This window comes from Arvicola amphibius, chromosome 2 (genome assembly GCF_903992535.2).
Source record: "Arvicola amphibius chromosome 2, mArvAmp1.2, whole genome shotgun sequence".
NCBI classification, from domain to species: Eukaryota; Metazoa; Chordata; class Mammalia; order Rodentia; family Cricetidae; genus Arvicola; species Arvicola amphibius.
In genome coordinates this window covers 8,067,835-8,090,313 of record NC_052048.2, presented here as the reverse complement: position 1 = coordinate 8,090,313, position 22,479 = coordinate 8,067,835, and the positions used below count along the sequence as shown (strand labels likewise).

Genomic DNA, 22,479 nt, shown 5'->3' with positions numbered 1-22,479 from the left:
GTGACGGACTGTTTTCATCTGAGCTAAAACAGCAGCTCTTCCACTCAGAAATCATCTGCACTGCTCAGCCTAAAATGGCACCATCTTGGAAGGGTGAGCCTATGTCAGCATGGTATTGCTTTAAAGGCAGTCACACCAGAAAACTAGCTAGTCATAGAAGGCAAATGAGCTTATGACAGTTACATGGACTTAATCTCAAATATATCACACTTAGACAACTTTGCATAAAAGATGTATTTTTCATTATTGTACACTGTAAAATATAATTCCTGATCTCAAACTTTCAAATGATCCTGAATTCTCACATCTTCAGATAAGCTCTGAATATATAACTTTATATGTATAAAATACAAAATTGTTTCAAAAATTAAGCATAAAAATGATCCAGACATAAATAAAGTAAACAGTTATTTTGTGCAAGATTAAGTGACACTCAGGCATCATCCAGCTTCCTTTTCTTAGCCCCAGATGGCTGAAGCCTGTTTGTAGACTTCTGGACGTCCCCTTTCTCCTCTGCATGCTCCGATGCTTCAGATGATGCAGCCTGCAGAATGACAAAGCAGCACCCTGTTAAGGAAGGCTCAGCTGATCAGCTTTCTTGTGAGCCTTCCAGTCTCAGAATTCCCCTTGTGTATCAGTCAGTTCCTTATGGGGTCTGGTCCCTATCTATAAACTTCTATTCAAATATGGGCGATTGTCTTAAATAAAACAGGGATATTGTAAATTAAAAAAACAAAACAAAATCCTGGAGAGGACATGCAGTTACCTGAGGCTGCTGCAGCACAGACTCAACACTGCCTAGCAACCTCTGGAGGACACACTTTATGTTTTTTAAAAATTGATTATTCATTGTGTACATATATGCACACCATGGGGGTCAGAGAAGAGCACACAGGAGTAAGAGAGTGTCTCCTCCATTAGAGCCGGCTCACAGGAATCGGTTCCAGGGATGAAGCTCAGGCTGACAGGGACAGCAGAAAGGACTTTTATCACTAAGCCAACTTGCTGAACCCAGCAGAGACTTCTTAACCAGAGGATCCCACCCAGTATTATTAGGGAAACATTTCACAGAATTAAACTTTAAACTGCAGCCCTCACATTTTAAGTGGCTGTAGCCCTCCGACTCTACAGTGGGCCAGTCTAAAGCCCTCCACTATTTATCTGTCCAAAATCAAAACCCAGGAAGAAAACTGATAGCATTTGTGTCCAACCAAACCTAGTAGAGACCTTGAGGAAAGCAGCCCAGAGACTTCAGGCACACTGAAAATGAAGAGAGTTACCCTGGCGCCGCTCTGTGTGGACCTCCTCACTTGCATGGTGACAGCATGGGCGTCGCTGCTGAGAAGACTAGCTCTGGGTCCCACTTTCAGATATGAGATGGTGGCGTAAGCTGTGAAACTGTAGTCTTCTCTGTAAAAGAAAGGAGCCAAGCAGAAAGCTTGGAGGAGCCATAGGAAATACTTACAGGAGTATAATTTTTAAAAATACACTACAACAACACAAATATAATCCTTAAGGAAAATAGGTTGGGCTTTGGGGGGGTGGGGCATGGTGGTGGTTTTTTTGTTTTAACTTTTCTGACTTCATAATTAAGGTCTAAGATTATTAGGTAACTTGTTTTCTATATGCTTAAGAGTTCACATGAAATAACCGCAGTTGTTGACTCTGCTCCAGTTAGGAGTCAAGGGAAGAAACATGAAGACACAGAAGACAAATGGCTGTGTACTTGAGATACTGCTGCAGGAGAGCATGTGCGATAATTTTCTCCAGGTCTTCTCGGGGAAGGACCGGGGCAACAACGCCAGCCACTCTCAACTTGGCTGCTCCCTTTCCCATCCAAGAATCGATGAGCTTCAGTGGAGTGAGCTTTTCATTCAGTGCCTCTGCCTGCTTCAGGATCTTGACCAGGTCTCGGCAGTGCTGTGTTACATCCCTTTTCTCAGACACTGCAAGGACAGAGAATGGTGGGAACAGCTGAAGTTACACTGTGAGCCCTTTGAGCCCTTTACACAAACTTCTTTTAGTATGTTCAGAATTGAGACCACGATGTTCCTTAGGCTTTATCATAGAATAAATTCTACTCCTTAAAGCCATGTAGGGATCATGGCAATGTAAAGGTGACCTGGCTGTCAAAGGCTGCAGTATGCTCCAGACATCACTGGGAGGTGTGCACTGCAGGAGAAAGCCTGCTCTTACTTTCTTACCTGATGCTGCAATAACATCACACTCTGAAAGCCAGTCTGGGCTCCGAGGGAATATTCTGGATAGAAGTCTTCAAACACTAGACTAGCATCCTGACTTACACGTAGGGTTCACGTGAGTTTGGCCTCTATAAGACAGTCTTGTGAACTGGCAAATTAGTGTCTGTAGCTGTCAAGTTAAAAGTGCAGACAACTCTACCCACTGAAGCACCAGAACCCAGGGTTCTCCCATGAGAACTGCTAGATCCAGCTTTTCAAGAATACAGCACCGGGACACAAGTTCCTGTATGTACTGTATCAAGAACAGAGACTAGGCAGTACTACAGACTGTCATGACATTAGCCTTTCCTTATGTTATAATATTTCTATGCTATATTCTAATTTTTTCCTTATTTCTTAAAACCTTGATGTCCTAGAGCCTATAATTCATGATCCTTGAGAAGCTAAATAAGAAGGTGAACCCAAAGAAAAACATATTGTTATCATCCTGGATATTGGAAATTGACAAAATTGCCGGGCAGGGGGTGGGAGCACGGGGGTGGGGGTGAGGTGAGGATAAGGGGAGATTGGGGAAGAGAAGGGAGGAGAGGATGGGGAGAGCTTGAGGGAATGGGATGGTTGGGATGGAGGAGGGGTGGATGTGGGAGCAGGGAAGTTTATATCTTAATTACGGGAGCCATTTTAGGGTTGGCAAGAGACTTGACTCTAGAAAGGTTCCCAGGTGTCCAAGGAGATGTCCCCAGCTTGTTCCTTGGGCAGCAGAGGAAAGGGTGCCTGAACTGGCCTTGTCCTATAGCCACACTGATGATTATCTTGCATATTACCATAGAACCTTCATCACTTGGCGATGGACAGGGATAGAGACAGAAACCCACATTAGAGCACTGGACTGAGCTCCCAAGGTCCTAATGAGGAGCAGGAGGGAGAACATGAGCAGGGAAGTCAGGACCACGAGGGGTACGTTCATCCACGGAGACGGTGGGACAGAGCTAATGGGAGATCACCAAGGTCAGTTGGAATGGGACTGATGGAGCATGTGATCAAACCGGACTCTTTGAATGTGGCTGACGGTTAAGCCTGACTGAGAAGCCAAGGACAATGGCGCTGGGCTTTGATTCTACTGCATGGATGGGCTCTGTGGGAGCCTTGTCAGTTTGGATGCTCACCTTCCTGGACCTGGGGGGAGTTGGGAGGACCTTGGACTTCCCATAGTGGAGGGATCCCTGACTGTTCTTTGGCCTGGAGAGGGAAGGAGTGGGGGTGTGGGTGGAGGGAAGGGGAGGGAAGTGGGAGGAGGGGAGGAGATGGAAATTTTTAATAAAAAAAATAAAAAATAAATATTAAAAAAAGAAAAAAAACCTGATGTCCTCAGTATAGTAATATAATATGTGTGCATATACATTTGACTTACCTTTGTATCATTTTTGAATCTGGAAAATTCTAGTCATAGTTTGTCTTTTAATTCTATTTGGAGGGACTAACCCTTCCCACATGCAGCCCACGCTGCATTGAGGCTCTAAGAGTTTAAGTAAATAGCAAGCTTACAAATGTCTTTGCAGCAGCTGTCACACATTTTGTTACAGGCGTCTGCATTCCACACTTCATCAAAATGTTGTGCTATCAACACACGACGGCACCTGCAGACACACGAGAGGGAGAATCACTCATGCACTCAAGCTTTCAGGACCTGCTCCAGAGGAGCGCATGTCCTGCTGGCTGTCCACTGCTGTCACACAGCCCCAGATGTGGTGGCTAGGGCAATGCAAGTGTGTTATCTCACCTTTGTCTAAAAAAAGTCTCACAGTGTCAAAGTCAAAGTGGGGGCAGACTGGATGTTTCTGGAAGCCCTAACCTCTGAGCCCTTAACACTGTCTAGAGCTTGCCCACACTCCTTAGTTCCTGGTCCCTTCTGCCTTCAGAGCCATCAACTGTGGCCTGAGGCTTCTCCCATCACAACTGACCTGTGCCCCTTAAGGACCCCTGTGTCTGCAATGGACCCACCCAGGGAGTCTCAGGTGACTCCTACTTTCCCAGCAGTATGTCGACAACCATCACTTCAGAAGTCACGGGTCTCACTTTGAGTAGAATGTTTTGATAATGAAGTAGTTTCTTATATTTTAGGCTAAATCTGAAAACAGTCTTCATAGGAGTCTCCTATGACAAAGAAATTTTCACTTTCTTCTTCCCTGTGACCACCGCAGCATCAGTTGGAAAGCAAATGCGGTTTTTATCAGTGGCAGGTCACTGTTCACTTGGACACTTCTGAGCTCTTTTGTATTAAAGACACAGGATGTTCACAGCCCTGGGGCCCCAAGGAAGCTGAGTGCTGTAAGCAGAGACTACCATGTATTTCCTAATGAGAAACTTGACCCCACCCTGGCTTATTCAGTGACTCATCATCAGGGTGAATGGACATGCCTGAACTCACCTCCCCAATGCCTATCTTCCCACACGCCTTTCCATAATCTCTATAGGCAACTACACACCAGATCCAAAGGAAAAACTCTTCATTCATAGACTTCAATAGACTGGCCTTGAGGAGGACCTCAAAAACTGACAAAGCCTCTTTTCTTAGAGGAGGGCAGTCAGGGGTCCAGGTCTCTCCCACAGCAGACTCTGCATTTACAGTGCTCTGTGCTAACAGCAGTGCATTCAGTAGGTACTCGACGACCACACGACATATGACATGCTACATATAGGAAGGCACGTAGCTCACTTGCTTATATTCTGGCAGTATGACACCATCTCGTACAATTTCTGCTGCCCTACATTCTCCATGACCACCATCGAGCTGATCCTGAATATGTCTCCAAAGCCGTAATAGAGAATACAGTCTGCTCTCGAGTCGTCGCGACCTGTGCTTTGAGGAATACTCAGTTTGCATCATTGCTTTCAAATATCCGTAACGTGCAAAAGTGTACATCAATTGCTGACAGAGCTTCACAATACAGCAAGACATTTGTAGATATCTGTAAGAGCTACCCTCAGGGTTTGAAATGACTACAAAGAGGATCATCAAAAATCAGCTTATTAATATATAAAAACAAATGTTCACGAACAGTTCAGTTATTTAGGTTGTACATGTGAACCTACTAATTAAAACTCCAAGTGGCCGGCATGAACATCACAACAGCTTACAACAAATGGTAAACCACTTTTAATATTACAACAGAAGGTGTGTAAGTAAGTAAAAATCTGGATTTTAAAAAACTCGTTCTAAAAATTACTACCTAAAAACAAGCATTGCAAACTCAGAATTCTCAAGCATGTCCTCTGCCAACTCTCCTGAGATGATTTCTGGATTGGAGCCTTACATACCGGCACGGCCACTCTCTTGGTAGTAATTCTCCATGGATTTGCTCATTGAATGATGGATGACGAACCTCACATCTGGCTTATCAATTCCCATGCCAAATGCAACTGTAGCCACTACCACCTAAAATGTGTTAATACTTGGTTAGTTAATTGAGTCATTTAAATATTGTTAAGGGTAAGTTAGGCTCTCATAGAAAATACATATACTTAACCTGAAGTTCATTGGCTGACCACCGAGTATGAACCTTGGTCTTATCTTCGGGTTCCATATTGGCATGGTAAGTGCCTGCATGAATTCCCAATTTTTGTAAACTAATGGTAACTTGTTCAGAGTCTTTCTGAGAAAAACAGTATATGATCCCTGCAGTAAAACATGGCCGAGTATTAGGTTCGTATGCACAGCACATTCTTAGTTAATCTGCACCATGCTCAAGAAAGTGATCTGTCCCAAGGCAGAAAAAGAAATGAGTCACAAAGGCCCCAAGCCCCTGTGTACATACTGACTGTTGGGTATAATCAAGGTTTGATGTTTGCCTTAAGCAGAAATGAACCCTGGACCACCAGCTGGGGTTCCCATGACCAAAAGAGGGTGTCTGCAACTTTATCCCCACTACATAGCACTTCTTAAAGTCTGTGAGATGCTGGGAAATATGAGTTTGAAGAATGTGCCCATTTGGCTAAAGCACCTTTTTTTGCATCTTGGGGCAGGGGTAACTCCGTGTGTAGGCAGGCCCTCTGGGAGGGACAGACAGCAACAGTCTCTCTCAGACTTGACTCAGGAACTCCTTTTCCTAGACACCATTACTTGCTCCTAACCAGAGGACAGTGCTAAAGAGCTGCTGGGTTGTAGTCCTTTGCTCTGAGATTCAGGACAGATGTTCTTAACTTCACCTTGCTTTACCTGGTAAGTATGTACATGGCCCTTCCTGCAAGGTACTGTACCTTCTCTCTCTCCAGAACATTGCTGCTCACTCAGGAAGGTACAGAACAGATACTAACATGTCAACAATACTATCACTGGATCTACTCCACAGCAGGCAAGGCAGGCAGCTTTGACTCCCACTGTGGCAGGGATGCCACGCACAGCTAGTGACCAAATGAATGGATTTGATCTCATTTTCAGACCAGTCATGCAGCACTGGGGGGATTTATGCCATTTCACAAATGGACTCTCAGCCCCCAAGTTGATTTGTTTTTAACATTACCTGATTGCCCTTTGTACCGTCCATTAATGAGCTTTACAATGTCTTCAATAAAGTCATCAGCATTCGAGGGCTTTTGTCGAACCTACGAAAAGCAGTCTCATTAAGAAGTGGATTCACCAGTGCCATCCAAGTTGTGCCTGCTTACAGCCTTTGAGGTGTGAGTCCCTCACGGGAAGTATCCCTTCCTGTCACTCTCTTCCTGGCCTCACAGGATGCACCCATCTGACCCATTCCTGCCTCTGCTCAGCCTCTCTTCTTTATTTTCTGTCTCTGGTCTGTCAGAGAAACAGCAGGTAACTTGTGAAGATGGATGTTGTTCTATTGTCTGATGCCTTAATAAGAACATGAAGCATAGTATGAAAGCAATGAAAATGCAAACAGAAAATCTGTCCTTAACACAACTTGAAAATAATCAGAAAGCCACTGGGATATCTTACCTTCAAGTGTAAGTATCAGATAAAATCCACATGGGAAATACTGGTGAACTCATTAGTATGTATGTTTCTATTACTTAGTTACACGGATGTCAGTTGGGCTCTTGGTTTCACACCCTCCTTGCTCTCAAGTATTTTACAAGAAAGAATCTAACAAATATAACCTCACTTGCTCAAACTGTTTATAAAAGACAGTATCACTTAATGCAGTATTATTTTCTGTTTGGACTAACGTGAATTACACTGCACTAGACAGAGATAAACTAAGCAAAGAATGCCCTAATAATTACTTCTTGACATTAAAATGCTTATACTGGCATCATGTAAGAAAGCACAATGAAGAAGTGTAGCCTCTGTATACCTCATAATAAAGATTTGGTCGGTTGAAAGATGCTGTGAAAGTCAAACACTTATCCACACACAGGATTTTCTGTGCATCCTTCAAAACATGGTTGGTTGCTGTTGCAGTCAGCCCAATCAGGGAGGTGTTGGGAAACTGGCGCTTCAAGATGCCGAGTGCCTTATAATCTGAAAAAGATGACATGGTCTGTCTCTCTCTGACCCTCAGAGAATGAGAGTCAATCAGATCCTTACCAGCACACAGGTGAGCACAGGCTCCCGGTTTTACTCGCAGAGTTAGCTATAACTAAGTTTGCAGGACCTGCCACTCTTCTTGAATTCAGGTTTTACTGCATTTTCTTCACAAATAATAATAATTTCTTTACAGAGCTCAAATTAATGCCCTGTTAAAAGCAGGAGTTGTGCAGATAGTTCCTTTTGACTGAAACATTTCTGGGAGGTCATTCAGGTTTCAGAAACTCACATGATGGAAGAGGTCATGTAAGTAAACAATTACCGGGGGAGGGAGCCTCTCCAGTAGTGTACCTGCCAGTAAGTCCTATTCAGGAGCTCCGCCGGAGACAGACACTGGAACTTTAGCCAGTAAGCCACAGCCACATGGCGATACACAGATTAAGAGAAATGGGTTAAGCGAGCCGCGCGGTGGCTCATCGTGTAGGGCGCCTGCGATCATGCGTGTATCCGCGAGTTCGAATCCCGTGTGTCCATGTGCTGTTTGTGCGAACCTTGCGTGTGTCCCTCCTCCCTCCCACTGTCTTGTGGGAAAAAAAAAGAGAAATAGGTTAAATTAATATGTAAGAGTTAGCCAATAAGAAGTCAAAGCTAATGGGCCAAGCAGTGATTTAATTAATATAGTTTCTGTGTGATCATTTCGGAGCTGCTGAGCAACCAGGAACCAACAAGCAGCCTCCACACTATACTTTACCACTGAACTACCTCCTTAGCCAAAATTTTTTTTAAGATAATGATGAGTAACTTTCTCTAGGATGACTACAGGTTTGGTAGCTGAAGTATTACTAAAATGTCTCATCAATTTCAATTGTTCCAAGTTGGGTGGGATACTGAAAAACCCAGAAAAATGAGAATACCTTTAAAATGCTGCAAATTCCTCAATAAACAGAGAAAAATGAAGATGGGGTCTAGAATGCTAGAGACGTTGCATGGGCTAGAAAGCGGTCATCTCGCAGGGAGGCTGAGGAAACGAGTGCCCACCACAACGGGGGACAATTTCAACAGAGCAGGCGCTATGCCGAACTGAGCAAGAACCAGTGCAAAGATGCATACCAGGCCTGAAATCATGTCCCCACTGACTGCAACAGTGCACTTCATCCACTGCGATGCGAGTAAGCCTTCCAGCTTCATAGGCTTTCTCTAGTCTTGACATGAACATCTTGCTTTTTGCAATTTTCTCTGGAGTCACATAAATCAGCTTTAACTGGGAGTTTCTACTCACCATTTCAGCGTGAACCCATTTCACATGCTCCTATTAAAGACAAAACAGACACAAGCGCTGCAGGTGAGACTGGTGGGCCATGACAGTAAGTGAAAACGGTGCACGTTACTGAAAAGCAACAGTCTGGGGCTCTTCCTGGAGCAGATGCTGGCTCGCTAAAACTGAAGCCACGTCTCTAAGCGGCAGCTGGGCAAACAGTATTCTAGTGACTCACTTGCTCCAGACGGCTGAAGATAAAAATCAGTCACTTGGCAAATAAGAGGAGGAAACATGATGTGACAAGATCCTCCAATAAGGAAAGTGTACAATTTTAAATTGTTAATAGAGCTAAAATGTGAACCAAATACAATAGCTGTGGCCATCACAGTAGTTTTTACAAGTTCACTCACTACTTTTATAATTATACACCCAAGAACAAAAGTATTTATTTTTTAATTATAGCTATTTTAATGGAGTTATCAAATACCTACTTAAATAGAGACTCTTGGGTCCACTCACCACTACACACTCTATGGTATTAATACTCTAGACAGAACGCTGTCAGTGGTGCACTTTCTCTTTTCTCTTCATTAGAGGTATGCATGAGGTATGCTGAGCAAGATGGCTCAGCAGGCAAAGGAGTCTGCTGCCAAACCTGAGAACCTGAGTTTGATCCTCCAGAAACACACAGTAGCAGGAGTGACTGCTGCAAGCTGTGTTCTGACCTCCACGTATGCGTGCACTGCGGCATGCTCGTGTCCTACTCCACTGACACACAGAAGACAAAACAAGAGCAGTATACACTCAAAGATTTGCAGTTGAAACAAGAGGCCTTGGCTTTGTTCATATGACTAAATCAAGGGGTTAAGAGTATAGATAAAGAATGGCAACTATACAGCAAAATTGTTTTTCGTTTTTTTATGACTGACACTAATTTGTGTATTCTTAAAGAGTTTGAGAATAGAATTTACAAGCCAACAGCTTGGAAGTGGGCTGTCCGTGCAGATTAGGGTAAGATGGTCCATCACCACACAAATGTGTCGTAACTCATTTTCTGTATTAATCTAAATTAAAGGTTCTTCTGTGTGTGCGTGTGTCTATGTCGTGTAAGCATGTGTAGATATTTACACATTGCCAACATCAGAAGTCAGAATGAAGTTTCCACTTCTACACTCCCCATTTTATTTTTTATGACAGTCTCTCACTAAATCTTGAGCTCATGGATTAGACTAGGCTTAGCCAGCCAGCCAGCTCCAGGAATCCTCCTGTCTCCACCTCCCCAGCTCCAGGACTACAAGTGGGAGCCTCTATGACTAGTTTTACACAGGTCCAGGAATTTAATTCAGGCTGCCCTCACTGTCCCCACAGAACCATCTCCCAGTCCCTCCTTGCTCTTTTATAGTACACAATACAAAACATGTTAGCAAATGTTTCCTATGAAGTGCTAGACAGGAGTCTGTCACATGGACTGCGCATTCTCCATGCATTCAACTCTGAGCTGCTACACGAGTGAAGCAATGTGTAAGAGAATGAGCACGCATGAAGCAGTGTGAGAGAGAATGAGCATGTGTGAAGCAGTGAGAATGAGCACGCGTGAAGCAGTGTGAGAGAGAATGAGCATGTGTGAAGCAGTGAGAGAGAGAATGAGCACGCATGAAGCAGTGTGAGAGAGAATGAGCATGTGTGAAGCAGTGAGAATGAGCACGCGTGAAGCAGTGTGAGAGAGAATGAGCATGTGTGAAGCAGTGAGAGAGAGAATGAGCACGCATGAAGCAGTGTGAGAGAGAATGAGCATGTGTGAAGCAGTGAGAGAGAATGAGCTCGCGTGAAGCAGTGTGAGAGAGAATGAGCATGTGTGAAGCAGTGAGAATGAGCTCGCGTGAAGCAGTGTGAGAGAGAATGAGCACGCGTGAAGCAGTGTGAGAGAGAATGAGCACGCGTGAAGCAGTGTGAGAGAATGAGCTCGCGTGAAGCAGTGTGAGAGAATGAGCTCGCGTGAAGCAGTGTGTAAGAGAATGAGCTCGCGTGAAGCAGTGTGTAAGAGAATGAGCTTGCTGGTTCCAACACGAGTTTACTTACGAACACTGAACCTAAAATCTCTGTGACTTCACATGTCACAGAAGACTGCTGCTTTTCATGGTTGTTTGGTTGCTGTTTTTCTTCCCCTATCTTAGTAAGTATAAAGGGCATTTTAAATGATTGGGGCATGCAAAACCAGATTTTGTCCAGAACCAGCTCATGAACAGAAGACTGAGACTCCTGACTCAGGGTTGGTAACTTAGAGGTGACTCAGAGACAGATGAGACAGAAATCAGTTAAAGAGTTTATATATCTAAAAACCCACACCATACCCACACACCTTAGAACTAGAAGCATTCAACATAGTAGCTGAAATTCCCAACTGTTTTAAAACCATCAGCTGATCTTCCATAAGAGAGATGAGTGGGCAAATCACAAGTGTAAAACCTAAAAGAGAAAAAACAAAAGCTACTTTCAACCTCACACTCCCAGCACAATGGGCTGCACTACTCACTTTCTATATCTGTGGACCCGACCTACTATTCAGGCAGCTGCTGATGCAGATTTATCAACATAACTATTTCTTAGCTTCATAAAGCAGGGTGATGGGCAAAATAAATGACAAAATAAGATGAATGTAAGCCAAACAAATAAATCATAAGATAAAATATTGGGCTGGAATGGCTCAGCAGTTAAGAGCTGAGTGTCACCCAGCACCAGGTTCAATTCCCAGCGCATGGTACTTCACAACTGCTGTGGGACAATGGTATTGTACTGTCACTTGTATTTTAAATAAATGCTGATTGGCCAGTAGCCAGGCAGGAAGTAGAGGCTGAGCAGCAAGAATTCTGGGAAGAGGGAAGTTTCAGTCTGCAGTCCTCACTCAGGACACAGAAGAAGCACGATGTGACGGCCTCACCAAAAAATGTACCAAGCCACGTGGCTAACATAGACAAGAATTATGGGCTAATATAAGTTATAAGAACTAATAAGAAGCCTGGGATACTAGGCCAATCAGAGTTTATTTAAAATACAAGTGAGAGGGTACAGACCATTGTCCAACAGCACATAACCATCTGTATCTCTAGTTCCAGGAGATCCAATGCCTCTTCTGAGCTCAAAGGACTTCCACATGCATGTGTATTCAGACATACACACACATACACATAAAAACTAAAATAAGTGTTTTTTAAGATAACAGAAATATCTACCTTTCTTCAATCCCATAGAAACACAGATTTTGCTATTATGAATTTGTTACTCTCTTTAACACCTAATATAGTAAATCTCAATGAAATAACACATGCCAGGCCTAATACTAAACTACCATATCAAAGAAAAATCATCCCAAACTGGCCAAAGGAACAGTCATGCTGCTCCAAATAGTAGGCACATATGGGATTCACTTTTCCTATCAGACATACGATGCTGACATGACACAGCTCTGCACTTCTACTCTGTTCCTCACAATGGTCTGGCAGAGGGGAGACAGACAGACTTAAATATATTTACTCACATTAGGACCTTAGTAGGGCTTTTCCCCGTCAGGTTCCCTCTCTCCCACACCTGCACCTTCTTCCTCATTAGGCACACGCACTCGTCAACCACAGTCTTCATCGTTCAGAAATCCTCAACACCTGCAATGGTCTGACTACTGATGCCCCGTGAAAGCCTTATCGGAACCGAGTACACACTGTGATGGTGTTGAAAAGCACAGCCTTTGGGGAAGAGGGTAAGTCAGGAAGGCTGAGGTCTGGGACCAACATTCTGATAAACAAAAGTAAAGGGATTGTCCCTATGATATGAGGACAAAGCAAAAAAGGACCACACCTAAGGGACAAGTCCATTCTAGACATCAAATGTGCTGTCACCTTGATCTTGGCCTCCAAAGACTCCAGAACTTTAATTATTTATATCCAGTCTAAAACAGTTTGCTATAGCACATCAGACAGACTACTACCTTTCTCTTCTTCCCTAGTAGCCATTCTTTCCAGAGTACCCAACCCTCGGAAGCTTGGCTTCCCAGTCAGTCAGCCTCACTCACACTTGCTGTCTGGGCCCCATGGCAGCCTCAGCCAGCCTCTGCCTGAATTCCTACCCAAGGTCAAGGAGTAGTTCTGGCCTTTAACCTTTAACTTTTAGGTCCTACTTTTATGTAACCTTCTGCAGGCAAACATCACAGACATCAAAATTCCCTCCTGCAAGCTCTCCTGTCCCTAGGCTAGTCCCAGCACGTTCTCCGGATCATCCTGCACCTGGCTACTCCTCAGCTTTCTTCAAGTTCCTCTTTCTTTCAACTTCAGGGTGGCACTTGGAGCCCTCCTCTCTCCATACGCCACTTGACAGGACATGGTTCACTCCAGTGGCGCCAGGCACATCTGCACACGGCAGCCTAGCTCATCTGGCCCAGAGAGATCTCACACCAGCCCACCTGCATGTCTGTAAGCATCATGAAGTCATATTCTCATCAACCACACCAGCATTTCTCTCCATCCTCAAACAGGTTCCTTCTCCAGTGTACCCATGTTAGTAGATGACTGATATTAACACATAAATGAAACAAAGACAGTCTAATGAGACATTATTTCGAATGTCAGCCACCTATTATACACACCCTCTGAGCACAGTGCTGGCAGCTGGTAGCACAAGCTCTTCCCACCTCCTGTGGGCATGACCAGAAAGATGTCCTTCCTATCCATGGTGACATTGACGGTTTCCAGCTGCAGGGGTCTGAACTTCTGCAGTTTAAAAACATTTTTCAGCACATCTTTAACCTTCCCAGACCACGGAAAATCTAGAAAGAGAAAAATAGGCTAAACAGATTAGAATGATCAGAACTGTAAACAGAATATGAATGTAAATGTCCACTTTTTTCACAAAGCTACCAGAATACAAATCCCACAAACATATACTTAACATCTATGAACCACCAAATGTTTATAATAATTTTGTGATTAATGTAACAAAGTAGTCAAAACAAAAGCATATTGACTATCACATGGTTATTACATCAGAAACCAATTAAACACTTGCCAGTAGCTGAAATTAGCCCACATGGAGGAGGGTGGTGCTCAGCCAGCCAGGCATGTGGAAGGTCATCTGAATAGTGACTAGGGAGTTCACAGTACCCTGATGTGTTAAGCATGAATGAAATTAACAAAACTCTGGAATTTGGGTATAAATGTTACATTTAGAGACCAGTACCAGAAAATAATACACACACACACATTGTAATTTCTAGAAATATGCCATCAAAGTTAGTAATCAAAGTTTTATATGACATTTTTAATTGTTTACCTTATACATATGGGTGTTTACCTGTAAATATGCCTGTGTACCATGTCAGTGCTTGATGCCTTCAGAGACCAGAAGGTGTTAAGATACCCTGGGACTGCAGTTACAGATGGTTGTGAGCACCATGTAGACACTGGGAACCAAACCCAGCAATCAGTGATCTTAACCACGGAGCCATCTCTCTAGCCCTTCATTCATTTTAAATAAAGAATGGTTTGTTCTGCGCATTTAATCCCAGCACTTAGGAGGCAGAGACAGTCAGATCTCTGTGAGTTCAAGCTCAGTTTGATCTACACAATGTGTTCCAGGACAGTTATTGCTATGTAGAGACTGTCTCTAAAAATGGGGGTGCAGGGAGAAGACTTGTTCACTATGGCAAGGGTTTGGCTAACTTTTTATCTTTGTTTTAGTTAATGCTTAAAAATTAAGCTGATACCATATTAATTTTATAGACACTGACAATTACTACTGAAGCCATATGCAGAGAACACCCCAATTGTATCACAGGCACTGGATAAAGAATGGTCTGCCTGACACTGCATCTCCTGGTACAGACTGCTGCTGTAGGAAGATTTACAGTTTGTAATTACCCGCCTACTGGGGCATGGCCTCTTATACTACATAGGCAGACATCCGTCCCTTTTTTCCTTCCCCTTGCTCCTTTCTGCCGGCAGCTCGTTTTGGATAGCATGATTCAACTGGTCAAGCGGAGGATTCTGATTTGTGAGTTTACCCCTAAATAAACAACTATCTATTTCTCAATTCTGGGCTAGTGTGGGATTTCTTTTAAGCATCCATTCATGGCTTCACCTGGCGGATTCCCCATGACACTTGGCGTGACAGACTGCCCCGCATGGACTGATGGGACTCTAGATTAAAGCAGTCAGAAGGAACAAGGCTGGCAAACCTTGTTTATTCCACGCGGCTGGTGAGGAGTCACAGCCGCTGCTCCCCTCAGCGTCGGAGCCCTCTAAGCACTGCTTGAGCTTCTTTGCCAGGATGGACTTTCTCTGAAGGAGCTCTTGCTGCCTCTCTGTAAGTTCTTGAATCTGGATGTCAATCGCATGGAGCTCATTGGTTACAGATTCCAGTTCCTCTGTTAGAGCTGAGGAGAGGGTAGAAACAGACAGACAAAACAGAATGAATGGTGTAAGCTTCCCTATTGGTTTCTGCAAAGTCCTCACTGTCTAAATGACAAGCCTACAAGTAGAAGAGCAGAAATAGATGTAAATATTGTAACTGTAATTCTTGCTTGATAACTGTTTTGCTATATGTAATTTTGCTATGTTAAAGTTAAAGCCTTTTTTTGTTTAAACAGAAAAAGGGGAAATGATGTGGGAGAATCTTCTGTTTGTGTTGATTTTATTCGTTAATAAAGAAACTGCCTTGGCCCATTTAATAGGCCAGCCCTTAGGTGGGTGGAGTAGACAGAACAGGAAGAAGGAAGTGAGATAGATGGCTCAGACAGTCGTCATGCCTCTCCTCTTCGAGATGGACGCAGGTTAAGATCTCTCCTAGTAAGTGACCACCTCGTGGTGCTACACGGATTACTAAATATGGGTTAATTAGCCAATAAGAGGCTGAAACTAATGGGCCAGGCAGTGTTTAAAAGAATACAGTTTCTATGTAATTATTTCGGGTGTAAAGCTAGCCGGGTGGCGGGACGGGCTGAGAACGTATTCAAACGCCAGAGACCTGGGATTAGCCCCCTTCCCTGCTGAGTGATGCCAACAAAACCCGAGTCAACACCTCGATCTCCCCTTCCACTGACGGCCCATGATGTCCAATTATTAAGACCTAAGCACTGCCAGGAGTTAGGAGGGACAACACACAAGACGTTCAGGACAGGGACCTGGTCAGAGGCTAAACATGCAACCAATGACGGCTGCCATTCTTATTATGTCACACAGAACTGGTTTAACAATCTCCTAAATCTCTCCAAGCAAGCCACCTGGTGACAGAGCTATTACTTCATGAAAGCTTCATGTTTCAGCTGATGCAGGGGCATGATAGCAACCTGCTAATCACAACTTGACAAGGGACTACGCGAAATGAAAAGCAGTGCTGTGATAACCTGCTCTACAATACCATAGTGACGAACTTAGGAAGTCTCTGTGTGAAGCTCCACTATTAAAGTCAAGTATTGACAGAGTCACAGTGAAACTCTCTTTGATACCCATCAATGAAGCAAGGCAAATTTTAAAGCTAATGGGATCACATCCGCCCAAGCAATCAGTGTAGTTTAATGCCTCTTCTTGGGATGAAATCTTGTCGTCATGATCTTAAAGGAAGAAATGAAGCAGTCATCAGGTGCACACTGGGATGGCAGGCATAGGGTCAGGTGCTCCTGTATGTTATTCTTGTCAGGGACCCTGGCTGCCCTGGGTGCCATGGGTCAAAAGTCAGCTCCTGCGGTACCTGCTGAATGTTTGTGGAATAGCAAGTGGCCTGCAACTTCTCTGTGTTCCTGGAAATTTGGGGTAGGTTTGTTTGCAACCTGGCGAGGCTGAGGCCTCAGCTCTTCAGCAGGACACAGCATCCTGATGCGAGTCCCGGTAAGCATCAGATGAGTCCCAAGCTGTCCTCTTCCTAAGTTCCAGCTTATCCTATAGGAAGCGGCCCACCCATGCAGGTCTGAATGCAGCCTGACCTTCCTAAGCCTCATACCCATCTCCCTTTCTCACTGTTGGCACAGCTAACCAGGAACTGCTACCTACCTAACTCCCACAATCACACATACTATCTTACTGTTGTTACTGCTATCTTATCATTGCAGTGCTGCCCTAGGACCTCGGATGTACCACTCAAGCACTCTATTCCGATCTACAGTCCAAACCCTCTCTGTATTCTGAGACAGGGTCTCACTGACTAACCCAGGCTAGACTTGAACTTACAATCCTCCTCGCTCAGCCTACTGAGTATGGAACTACAGACGTGTGCCATCACACCTGGTTGCCACACATTTTTTTTAACAGATGTTTATTACCTTCCTTCTGAAATCAATGTGGTCTGCCCCAAGAAACTAAGCTACCATGTGACCTGTGCTTCTTATTCGTATACTGATTCATAAGGCAGATCGCCAACACTACAACCAAGGTGGTATATGAAAAAGTGAGCTCAAACAGGTTTATAAGTGAAGGCAAGAACAGGGAGTACAAGACTATCTTTCCGCCTTATCAACCTCATGAACCTGTGACCTCTCAAAGAGTTCCTTACACTTAGATTCTCATTAGACTGAGGAAGAAAATCAACACAGGTTCAACTTGAAGAAGATTCTACGTGACACACTGGCACTGTCTAAAATCGAACCTGAATATTGCAGGGGGCCCTGAGAACAATAAGGAGATGGTTCTAGTTTGAGACCCACAGGCGATGCTCACATGGCTCCTCACAGTGCCTCAGGTACAGATCCACATGGTACATTGCCAGTAACAAACTGGAGGGATAGTTAGGGCTGGGCAAGAAGAATCCTAGAAAAGTGGTACAGGGTCTGGGAGGATGGCATAGGAACTCCACATGGCCCTAACTGTGAAGACACTTATGTACTGTGGCAATGCCCACTAACAATAACAAAGACGACACTAATTCATCAGATGGACAAAACCATCTGTACAAGTGCAAGAACAAACTGCCTGGGCTACGGCACCAACATCCACTCTCTGAGACTAACCTGTTACACACAGGTCACTATCCGACCTTCAGACAGCACACAGTCACTGGGTCTCCTCCTCGGCACCATTCTTACAAGGAAGACCAGATGCCTAGCAGCAGACTGACAAGATGCAAGAACCTTCTATGATGGAAGTGTCTCACTATGTACACTTGCTCTGCACATGGGCTTGCCTTCACAGAAATGTTTCTGTGAAATCCTCCATACTTAAATGTAGAAAACACCTTGTGGACCATAGTCACATTTTTAAAAAAGTACTTCTAACCACAGCTCACACAGTTCTTGGGACCTTACTAGTCAAATCATGCCCCTCAGTGTTTAGAAGTAGCTGGACTCAGAAAATAGCAAAAGACATTAAAAAAAAAAAATCAGTTTAGTGCCAGCTGGGTAACAATAGTGTAACGGCTGGAGCAGTCTCTCTGTCTCTGTCTCTCTCACACATACACATGCAGAGGGACACATGGTCAGTTCCACACCAGTGAATACTGACTCCTCTGCTGTAGCCTCAATTCTCAGTCTTGGGAAGCAGTGTCCCCTCCAACTCTGACACTGACTGAGCCACTACTTGAACTGCTGCTTCTTCCTCAAACTTCAGATGCAGCTGGTCTTGAGGCTCTATGCGCCAAGAAAGCAAGCAGTGCTCCAAAACCCGGAAGCCCAAGGCCCGCACTTGCACTCTAGAAAATGGACAGGCAAGGGCGGCTGGGCTGGATGGGGAAAGTGACCGTGAGCACTAAGGGGAAGATGAGTCACTATTACACTACAGAAATAAGGAGTGTGTTACGAACAGGGATCCACTAGGGCACCTCCATCATTCCCACATATTCTTGTGATAAAGCTATTACAAAGTGACAATGTTGACTCCAATAAGCACACCAAGAACAGAAGTCTTTGCCTAGAAACAGACCATAAACAGCCCAAGTACGAAGTTGGAGACAGCAATACTAAAACACCAACTCTGACCACTAACCACCAAGAAGAAGACATGCATACCATGTCTTTCTCCTTCACTTTGTGACTTGCCTACTGGTCAAACTTATGGTTTTCTATTTTTGATTTCTTGGTTCCTGTCCTATTACCCAAACACCTAACATAAAATGGTTAATAGTAACTAGCTGCCTATATCAGGCTGTGAGTCTCGAGTTAACCAAGAGGATGTGATTCAGATGAATAAAGATAAATCAGTGCTCTTTCTGGGAGGCACCACAAGGGAGAATTTCACCATGCAGAATCTGCAGGTTTAGTAAGACAGAGGCTGAGTGGTGGAATCTGTGCTGTGCTACCTTAGCCAGGGTAGAACTGCACTGCCCAGCACCCCCTTCACTCAGCAGCTCTGGAGAACCCTCCTTCTCATAGCTACATATCTAGATGAGTGTCGTATCAGGACTGGTCACCTTCCTCACATGGAACAGCTACGACACAACCTCAGGAAAACAGCAGGGCCTGCAGGGCGTCCAGAACCCATCCTCCTTCAGTTCTCTTAGCCTTCAGCCAGGCAGTGTGCAAAAGTACAGCAGCTCTCTGACAGTCTCCCCCTCTTCCAAACTGCATGAGAGCCATGGAGCAAGTCATGGGATAAGAACTAGCAGTCAATCTTCACGGACAGTAGCTTGCCTTTGCTTTCCCCAGTTCTAGGCCTCTTCTCATTCTGCCTGTCATTCAGCCACCTCAGACCTAGTGTAAGACACACAGATAACACAGAGAGGGTTTAACTACTTTCCACGGTCACATAAGGGTTAATCAGTGCAGTGAACCCCTTTCAACAGACATGGCACTTCAGAATATTGCCCTCTGACCTCTCCACAAATGCTGTGGCACATAACACACCCATATTCTCTCTCTCTCTCTCTCTCTCTCTCTCTCTCTCTCTCTCTCTCTCTCTCTCTCTCTCTCTTTCTCTCATACACACACACACACACACACACACACACACACACACTGTGAAGAGGAACTTCAGACATCCCTATACAGAATACCATTATTAGAATTATTCATAGTTGCCAAGTTTGGCAACTATATAACTATTCCTCAATAGATGAATGAGCAAACAAAATATAGCATATACATACAAAGGAACATTATAGGCCTTAAAAAAGGAAAAATATTTTAACATGCACTACCTTGAAGGCATAATGCCATATGAGGTTCGACAGACACCCTGTGTCTGAGGTCCCTCAAACATCAAGTTCAGAGAGAGAAAGGAGACCAGTAACTTTCCAGGGTTGGAGGAAAAGAAGTGTGGGGAGCTGTGTGGACCAGCAATCAGTCTGGGTGGTAAGAAGGTTCTGGAGATAGACAGCAGTGTTAGTATCCCAGGGTGAATGACTGACCATTAGTGACCCGTTGCTTACTAATACTGAAATGGGAAATTCTGTTGTGCATTTAAATAAAGCAGCTTCTAAAAACTAATTCTAGAATCAGAATTCTTCAAATTTTTTTTAATCAAAGAGCAAATGAAAGTAGGACACAGTAACATACAAAGAATAATTGCATCCACTAACCTGAGGCAGACGCCATTCTAAGACTGAGCTGGAGAGCCGAGCGTCCTTCTGAAAGTGAAAGAACAAATATGGTAACACTTTCTAGCAGCAGCCCTGCTGGGCTTGGCACAAGCATTAGTGAGTAGGCAAGGCAGGCATTTTTCAGGGGCGGACTCTCTGCAACACACTCCCAAAATCTTCTTTCCTACCAGTGAACACTTATGTGCAGGAATGTGTCCTTCCCAGCTCCCCTGCCCCATATGAGTACAGTCAGGCCTCCCTAAGCAATCCCTAACCCTTCGTCCCTGGAGAGAATCATTTTCAAAACAACGCCCCTGTTCTCCCTGCCTCCTGGTGGCAATAAATCTTTCTCCACTCTGTCTTGTCTTGGCTGTGCTTGCTTTGGTTTTGGGTTCATCAAGATATGAACTCATGGTGTTAAGTTCACAGTTGAATCTCCAGCACCACAAAACAAAATGCAAACCAACCCAGTACAATGAACAATGCTCAGTCCATGATAATCTGTCATTATTCTGTGCAAAAAGTTAGAAAGCATAAATGGCTTTTTAAAATCCTATAGATGATGGTGTCAAATAGAAAGTCAACAACAAGTCTACAGTTGCAAAGTGATATAGCCAAAAAAGGCCAAATATTAGGTAGATCTGCCACCAGGTTGATGTGGACCTTAGCAACATGACACACTGTTCCTCTAAGCCTGTCTGTACCCTGCCTTAAAAACTGGGATGGCAGGATTCATGACCTCAATTCACAGAGGCCACGAGTCCTGGGTTAGCTTGCCTCCCCGATGCTCGAACTAAAGGCATGCACAGCCATGCCTGGCAGGACTTATACAAATAAGAAGTTGGATAAATTCAAACATCAGACTATGTAAAAACATAAATAAACCAATCACTTAGCATTTTACTGAGCACTTGCTTTTGAGAATTACCACTAAATTCACCCTTAAAGAGAAACTAGTACTCTAAGCAGGTCATTTTTAGGAACCCCTCTCTGCTACAGAGAGCTTACTGGCAGAGGGCGGGGTTGCAGCTAGTATTCTATTAGTTCAAAAGAATTTGCACAGTTAAATATGGGAGAAACATGAGTTATATTAAATTTTAATGGTTAAAACTTAAATCTGAGTATGCACTTTCACGAACTGTTATGAACAACTATTTGCACAATGACAATCTGTCACCATTACACACACACATACACACACACACACACACACACACACACACAGAGCATATTATATTTTGCTTAACTTTAGATTTTGCTAAAGCTAAGGGTGCACTCCAAAGACAGATTCTGCACCCCTCTTTTCTCACTTGGACTGTTTGCTTTATCAAATCACATCGCTCCGGTGAAAAAGCTGTTGAGAGGCTGAGCCTTGAGTAAACGGTATGGAATGGCCACACATCACTAACGGGCATTTAAGGATGACTGTAAATCAAAACTATTTCCTCATGAATACTGGCATCTCCTTACCACTTCCTAGAGAGATAAGGTCCGTCCACGAACTGTAAGGTCAGAGCAGAGATCGACTCTATTCCCTGTAGCAAGATGCCTTTTGCAAACTGAAAACTCTTTCTTCGCTAGGAGTGGTTCTATCTACGTCCATTTCCTCCCATTATTTCAAATAATCCTTTTATGGACTTCGCTGCCAAAAACCCGTCCCTTGCCCAATTACGTAACTTGTCAACAAAAGATCTCTCAGCACAAAATATATCCAAGAACTAGTTAAGAGATGAAAAGGCCCGTCCGTCAAAAGCCGCAGTCATCAATGCGGGAGAAAAACACAAGCTAACCCGGAGCGCGTCCCTCAGCCCCGCGGCGTCCACCGGGAGGTAGAAGCGCGTGCAGAGGCAGCCAGGGCTGCTAAAAAGCGGCGGCAGCGACGACTGCGGACTCCCACCCGCGCCGCAGACACCTGCGGCCCCACGCGCGGGGCTCAGCTCCTCCACGCACGTCAGCCGCTCGGCGGTCAAACCCCTTCGCGCCACCAGCCAGCAGCGCCCACCCTTCCGATCGGCTCCCTCCACCAATCACAAGCCAGCGCCTCTCTG

At 44.3% G+C, this 22,479-nt stretch overlaps 1 protein-coding gene across 2 annotated transcripts; it reads right to left on the bottom strand.

Moving 5' to 3' along the window:
- Positions 1-216: 216 nt before the first annotated feature.
- On the bottom strand, positions 217-22,436 carry Recql (RecQ like helicase). 2 transcript variants are annotated; one of them, XM_038320459.2, is made up of 15 exons: positions 21,902-22,436; positions 20,432-20,479; positions 15,168-15,365; positions 13,581-13,760; positions 11,307-11,413; positions 8,800-8,998; positions 7,517-7,683; positions 6,722-6,803; positions 5,729-5,877; positions 5,520-5,637; positions 4,918-5,056; positions 3,747-3,838; positions 1,727-1,946; positions 1,281-1,410; positions 217-544 (listed from the first exon to the last, which is right to left on the bottom strand). In XM_038320459.2, the coding sequence occupies exons 2-15, from the start codon at positions 20,445-20,447 to the stop codon at positions 434-436; spliced, it is 1,908 nt and encodes a 635-aa protein (XP_038176387.1). In that variant the 5' UTR covers positions 20,448-20,479; positions 21,902-22,436; the 3' UTR covers positions 217-433. The 2 variants fall into 2 exon arrangements, with proteins under 2 accessions (XP_038176387.1, XP_038176388.1); XM_038320460.2 differs by having other exon boundaries at positions 22,222-22,436.
- Positions 22,437-22,479: the final 43 nt, after the last annotated feature.

Excerpts from the sequence above, each read along its gene's own strand:
- Recql (XM_038320459.2), bottom strand. Across the intron at positions 13,761-15,167 it reads AGCCGCGTGGAATAAACAAG|ATTTTCCGTGGTCTGGGAAG; the intron begins GTTTGCCAGCCT and ends TTCTCTTTCTAG. Across the intron at positions 3,839-4,917 it reads TACTGCCAGAATATAAGCAA|GTGCCGTCGTGTGTTGATAG; the intron begins GTGAGCTACGTG and ends GTGTGTCTGCAG.